At 36.7% G+C, this 6785-nt stretch overlaps 1 protein-coding gene across 1 annotated transcript; it reads right to left on the reverse strand.

Moving 5' to 3' along the window:
• Positions 1 to 3978: 3978 nt before the first annotated feature.
• On the reverse strand, positions 3979 to 5538 carry LOC117394953 (GSK-3-binding protein-like). Its single transcript, XM_033993724.3, has one exon. The coding sequence runs from the start codon at positions 5421 to 5423 to the stop codon at positions 4935 to 4937; it is 489 nt and encodes a 162-aa protein (XP_033849615.1). The 5' UTR covers positions 5424 to 5538; the 3' UTR covers positions 3979 to 4934.
• Between the last annotated feature and the right edge of the window lie 1247 nt (positions 5539 to 6785).

Here is a 6785-nt window from a genome sequence, read left to right on the forward strand (position 1 = left end):
ATGTTAACCCGAGTGTGGATTTTACTTGGCAGTCGAGTCAACGTTTAAAACAATGCTGATTGAACACCTGGACACCTGTGAGTGTTTGAAACAGAGCTCAATGGAAGAAAAATGAATGCAGAACAGATTTCAGCAAGTCTAATTCAGGACTACAGAAAGAACACTGTTCCACCTGCTCTGAGAAAAAGTACACAATTCTGTACAGGAATTATTTGAAGTACCTGTACTAAATTAGGAGATTACAGTCTGCTGGCACATGTACGATATGTTCACTTACTTCACAGGTAAGAAACAATTAATTAGAATCTAAGATAACAAATGACTATACCAGTTTTTAATCAGATGTAAGTGAATGAATGTGCAACCAATGTGAAAATGACATATAAATAAAAAGCCTTTTTTGTGTAACCAAAACATTTCCACTTCAGGATACATTAACCCCTACTGTAACTCTAAATAGCACTGCACATTATATATACAAGGTGTCCCATAAATCAGGCACATCACAGAGCTCTAGACAAATGTTTTGCCTTAGGAGCCAATGGCTACTAGGCCAATCGTTTTGGGCACCAAATCCAATTGATGAGCGCCAGTTTAAGAGCAAATTGGTTGCCTCTATATTCAACTGCTTAAAATACAAGAACAACACTAAAATGATACAAAAACAGAGTTGTACTCACTGGTTTACTGCCTCACTGAGTAAACACATGTGCGTAAACATATTCTCTTAATACACAGTAAAGAGAAACAGCTTGAGAGGCAGCTTTTGTGGATATTGTGTTCCTCCAGCACAGAGCTTGAGTGTGTAAACGGAAAAGCATTATTGATCTTTCTTTCATAGACAGTTACAGAAAAAACAAAAACAAAATAATAAACAAGATATATTTTTATTTGTATTTAAAGGCAAGCAGTACCTACCTTGCCTACCCTAACTGCAGGTCCCTGATCTGTACCACACATCACAATGCTTAAAGCCAATTCATTTGTAAAATAAATATTAACAATTATGCCTATATCTGACTTACAGGACCCCCCCCCCCCCCCCCCCCCCCTCACAATCAGTGTTTAAAGTGGTTTGAAAAAAGGGCAGGTGTAGTGGTACATCATCAGACTGTGGCACGTGTACCAAAACGTGACCCATGTAAGGTCAGAAAATGGTACGCTGTCAAAAAGTGGTACGTTTTTTTAATGTATGTGCCAGTTTATGTACTTTTTTTTCATTTTTCAATATATACATTGATAGCGGTATAGCCTACAGTACAATGTGAAGCAAGAAAGTGTTGAATCGGCTACTGATGTATGCTTGCTTTAAAAATATACATTTAAGAAACATTAGTTGTGTTCATAAGTTGCTACAGACCTTAACATTGCTTTAACACAATATGCAGATTTAAGCTTGTGGAATATACATTAATTTCAAATGTTTACTTGTGATTGTGTTTCCTCATTTAAACATATGGATAGAATATATAATAATTGTATTAAATGAGGTGTATATGCCTATGTGTACTTTTACCAAGGACTCAACATTGGATATGTTATGTTGGCTATAGCTAGACAATAAAGTTTGGAGATACAATAGTGTTTGTAGTATACCTATTCACTCTGTATAGAAATGTTACCATGTAAATGTAAGCTACATTAATATGTACAGTTGACCCTGGCTCCAATGGTCATTTAGTGTGATGAAGTGCCATTTGTTTTTCATCAGGGAAGTCCAGTGGGTATATGACTCCCTTCAGATGAGATTCTGTCATAAACGTGACTGAGGAGAGTCATCAAAATTTTACACCAAATCAAATTATCCTTCTTCTTGATCTTTCCAGGATCCTTCACTTTATGAAGCCCAATTAATATGTTGACTGCCCGTTGAACCTCACTGCAGTCCAAAACACAACGAAAACACCTATACAGTATTTCCATTACACACATTCATAATACACACACCATAAAGCCAGATTGTAATTGTTCATAGTTGAGTGCTAATATGAATGCATGAAATGCATAACAAAAAAGGGAACATACACAGATTAAAATGTTTGCACAACTACAGTAAACTGTACTGCATCCCTATGATACACCGACAAACAAACAAAACAAAACTAAAAATGTGGACTCCACTTGGAGAATTGCTGGGATCTACGCTACAGGCTTACGAAGTATACTCATGTGAATAAAAACAGCATGCCACTAATAGATAAAAGATAATTACCATTATTTTAAATTAAAAATAAATACAAAAATAGTAATGTTTTCGGCAGATCTGTTCTTTATTTTTTCTTTTTTTCTCCACTGGATTTGACTTTTGTTTAAACAACGTTTGGTTCAATACACTCAGCGCACACTGCATTTGTTAAATGCAGTTATTTTTCAGTAGAATAAGTAAAATAAATAAACAATACAAATAAACACCTTTGTTGATACCATCCAAGACATGCACGGGTAGAAGAGTCAAGAAAAATGGCATACAAGGCATTTATTAACTAGCTAGCACAGGGCTGGAAGCGATCTGCAAAAACAAACCAACTAAAATACTGCTCAGTTATCGTTGTGATCTTAGTATAGCCCCATACCTTTAAAGCCCATTGCACTTAAAATACATATCTCGTATGATAATTTAAAAAGTTATAGTGACACATTTTAAAATTAGATCTTCAGCCATACAAGGCTCTAGGGCATACGGATTCGGAAGTGCTGTGATTGATGACTGCACAAATCACTACGTACAGACAAACTGTAGATCACTCACAAATCGTATATGTTTATGCTAAAGTCACATGCATTTCCTGAACTGTGAAAACAAGTACTTTAAACTGTACATCGTACCCTGTTCTGATGGGCGTTTCCTAGTTTTCTGAGCTAAAATCATTTGCGCATGCCCGGCAAGCGCAGTACACGTGTGCCGTAAAATAACACACCTGTATGCACAAAACAAAAGAGCTACGGAGTATGTATCGTTTTAAAATGCCATTTAACAATATGTTATTACGTTTTTTAAATTGACTTGTTAGTGTTATTTAATATGTTATACAACGAAAACCTAGATTGCTCTTGATTTTGACGTCATAAAACTAGTATACAAAAATAAAACAGACGAAATTCAACACGAAACGTATTTGTAGGATTTGACTGGTACGATTTCCAACACATAAGTAATGCATAAAATTCGAGGGGACCGTGACCTACAGGGGAAGTGCTTCCGGAGAATAAGGGCATGACCTGAGGTGAAATACACTGTGCAGAGACAGTAGTCAAAGTTTTTGGTTTGAAACTAAAGAGGTCCGGGTAGGGTGTTTTGCACCAGTATAACAGTTATATATTTTATCCTAGATTTGTTTTTCTTTTGCCGGTATACCATACCGTCATTTTTTTCTTTCTTATCGGTCTGCATACCGCCTCACTTTAACCACTGCCCACAATACAATTTGAAAATAGTTTGAGGTCCAAAAATATCCATTCCATAGAGAGGGGCCCAGCATTAGCTCTGGTTTCCTGCCAGTTCCAATATTATATTTAGGTTTGCATTATTAACTATGGTTATGAGAGGCCGACATAGTGATAACCAGAATGTTCAGTTCTGGTAACAAAGTGTATAATTAGTAATACTTCAAGGAAACACTGAAACAAATCTCTTATTCATTGTGAAGAAAGGGCAGATCCAACTTGTCCTATCTTGCAGCTTATCCTCCAGATAACAAACCACACCTCAAGTGAAAACAAGGCAAAATCATAGTTGTTGGCATTATAAAACCAATAATTATGTTAGCCAAAATAATGCACTATTGAGCTCAAGCTGTACACACTCAGCACAATTAAATGATTATGGCAGTGTTTTATTGTGTCTTTTTTTTTAAATACGTCATTTATAAGGTTAATTTTTAAGTTTACCCAAACAGATCAATTTGACAAGTTTGTGGGACCTCTGAAGATAAAAGTAAAAGCTGAAACAATAAATCTAGAAAGCACACAACTCAAATGTAAAACCACAAACAAAAATGTACTTTTATTTAAAAGACAGAAAATCCTGGACAATCAGGAAACAGGTGGAAATACTTCGTTACGAAGTGTACATAATATAAACACAATTATTTACTCCGCGTCGGGATTCATGAGATATTAAAAAAAAAAAAGTGGGTCCGTCTTGGTTGTATTAAATCAACACGGTTACAGCACAACAAACGACAGTCCTACAACAACTGACTTCTGAACAGTTGGTAGTAATTCTTGGGAAACCGACTCTCCAGCAGTTGACATTCCGAAGTGCCAATTCTCCCGAGCTGCACATTAATGAGTGGTTGCAAAACAACTTCGTCTTCGTATCCAACTAGGGGGCGTGCATTATTATTAATAACGACCTTGGGTTACCATTTAACTTCATCTAGCAAAAAGGTCATATGTTTATCTATGTAAACAAGCAAGTGCTGTTTTCACCTGAAACGATTTTCAAACTTCATAAACAGAATACATGTTACTGATGTTTAACAGAAAGCCGAATGTCCCGCAGGGCATCGGGTACACGTAAACATGCAGGCTTGTGTGATACAATAGATAATGTACATGAAGCTGCCACGCCATTGATAGGAAATGCACTCCACAAATAGGTTTCAGTCCTTCGCGACAATACAAGAGGATTGTAACAAATATCAGTACATAAAATGTCCTTTAAAAAAAAAAAAAAACACATTTCATTAAAAAAAAGAACACATAAGATTACAAAAAAATAAAAATAAAATAATTAAAAACAGTTTCTAAAAAGGTTGAATTTATTAATTGCATGTTATAAAATGTAAAAACCACAGGTAGTAAGTAGTATTTTGTTTTAAAAAAATGTTCCGGTGGAATCTTAATTTTACGCGACAGTCCTTTCGATGTTTTGTTGGTGGTGTTGTTGTTGGTGGTGGTTTAATTAAAAGGTGTATATAGCTGTCACATCATTACCATTGCAGATTATCGCCGGTGGTACATGTGGAATGGTCTGCACGTTCTGCCGCAGAGAGCTGAAGGCGTTTCACTGCCTCCTTGATCAGGTTTCCAGACAAAATCAATTCCTGAAGAAGCTGGTGGGGGTCGTCCTCCTGAGAAACGTCGATTTTCTTTCGATTCCAGGTCCTCAAACTCCCCCACTCTTGATTGGTGTCCTGTGGTATTGAATACGGGCTCCCCCGGTTTCGATTAGCCCGATTCCCGAGTCGAATACAGCAGCCGGGTCGTTTTTGAAGCGCTGCATTACTCTGCTTGGAGTGGTTGTTGTTACTATGAAGACATGACACTGTTTTCTGATTAGCAGCAGTGGTAGTACTCGTATTATTGTTGTTGTGAAGCTGCAATGCTTCGCCGATTTTGGTTACTAGAGCGTCCACCTCTTTCGAGTCCACGGTGACAGACTGCTCTAAAAGAATGTAATTCTCCTTTCGACAAGGCATAGTATCTGGATTTTAATGTTTTAAGCGTGAATTTGTTTTTAAATGAATGAAACGTCCAAACCTCCTCTTGCCCTCACCGGCGCTCAACGGAAAAGCTACCCCCTTTGGTTTGGTTTGTAAACAATGGATGACGCGTAAATTAGAGTGTACCATTTTCTGTAGGGGTGACTTCTATTTGTTTCATTTTTTTTTTTTTTGTTATACACTTTCAATCAAAACGTCTATTAATTAAGTATTTTTTTTCTTTAATAGTATAATGTGTTCTATTGCTAATTTGTTCTTAACTGTTGTCAAATAATAGGTTTGTAATAATAATAAAGTGCGCTCCCCTACTCCCCAGGCAGAAGATCTGTTGGAACCTGTATCGGGATTGGTTAAACTATAAGTGCCATTCTGGGTTTACGTAACTCTTTCTAAGAACTGCGGGGTGTGGAAAGGTGAGGGAGTGTGGCTCGTTGGGGGGTGAAGACATTTACACACACATTGTAGCAATCTATCGATAGCTACAATAGATAGCTACAATGTGTGTGTGTGTACATTAATAAATAAATGCATGTGTCTTAACCGATAGCGAGTCCCTGAGGCATAGAATAAACCCATCCGATCCTGTCTCCCGTGATAGTGCCACTGGAAATCGAGAGATGCACCATAAACCGCTTCAGAAATGTGTTGTTTTCATTTCAAAATGTAATCTGACAGACTTCAAGCTGTTAGTTAGCACTGAATAAAGCCGTCCCGACTCATCTCATCTGAGTTTGCAGATTCCGCTGTCAGTTGTGCTCAGTTTTGCTTCGAGTTTTTCCCGACTGGGTAGCCCACACGGCTCTCATTAAAAGCACGTTTCGAGTCTGACGTTAAAATGTTAGGCGTGGTTAGAAAAAAAAGCAAAACAAAACACAAGGAAGGTCAAGGGATTTGACAAGCGCGCCGCATTCAAAACTACTCAAATTGCTCGTCATGGTTGCTTAATATGAAGTACTGCATCACTCCAAGGTTTATATTATTTTATTTACGTACTCATTAATACTATATTTATCATAAATAACGAGTCTTAACGAATATATTGTGGTATGTTATAGTATTAGTTTGCATTGCATTTAGCTTTTACAATGTTTTATATATATATATATATATATATATATATATATATATATTGGCTCAAAGAGCCAGCTGCCCAACGTTTCGATATGGGAGCCTCTATATATATATAACAAAGAACAAAGAAGCAGTATTGGTCAATAAAATAATTTTCACCAAATGTATTTAGTTTGAATTTCAATCTTTAAGTTCCATCCTCTGTACCGAATGGATATTAAGTGGGTGAGTGCTCTGAAGCCTTTTTACTATAATGGGTTTTTTGAG

This window comes from Acipenser ruthenus, chromosome 3 (assembly GCF_902713425.1).
Source record: "Acipenser ruthenus chromosome 3, fAciRut3.2 maternal haplotype, whole genome shotgun sequence".
NCBI lineage: Eukaryota > Metazoa > Chordata > Actinopteri > Acipenseriformes > Acipenseridae > Acipenser > Acipenser ruthenus.

Coding starts and splice junctions, on each gene's coding strand:
- LOC117394953 (XM_033993724.3), bottom strand. CDS start 5,423: ATGCCTTGTCGAAAGGAGAATTACATTCTTTTAGAGCAGTCTGTCACC.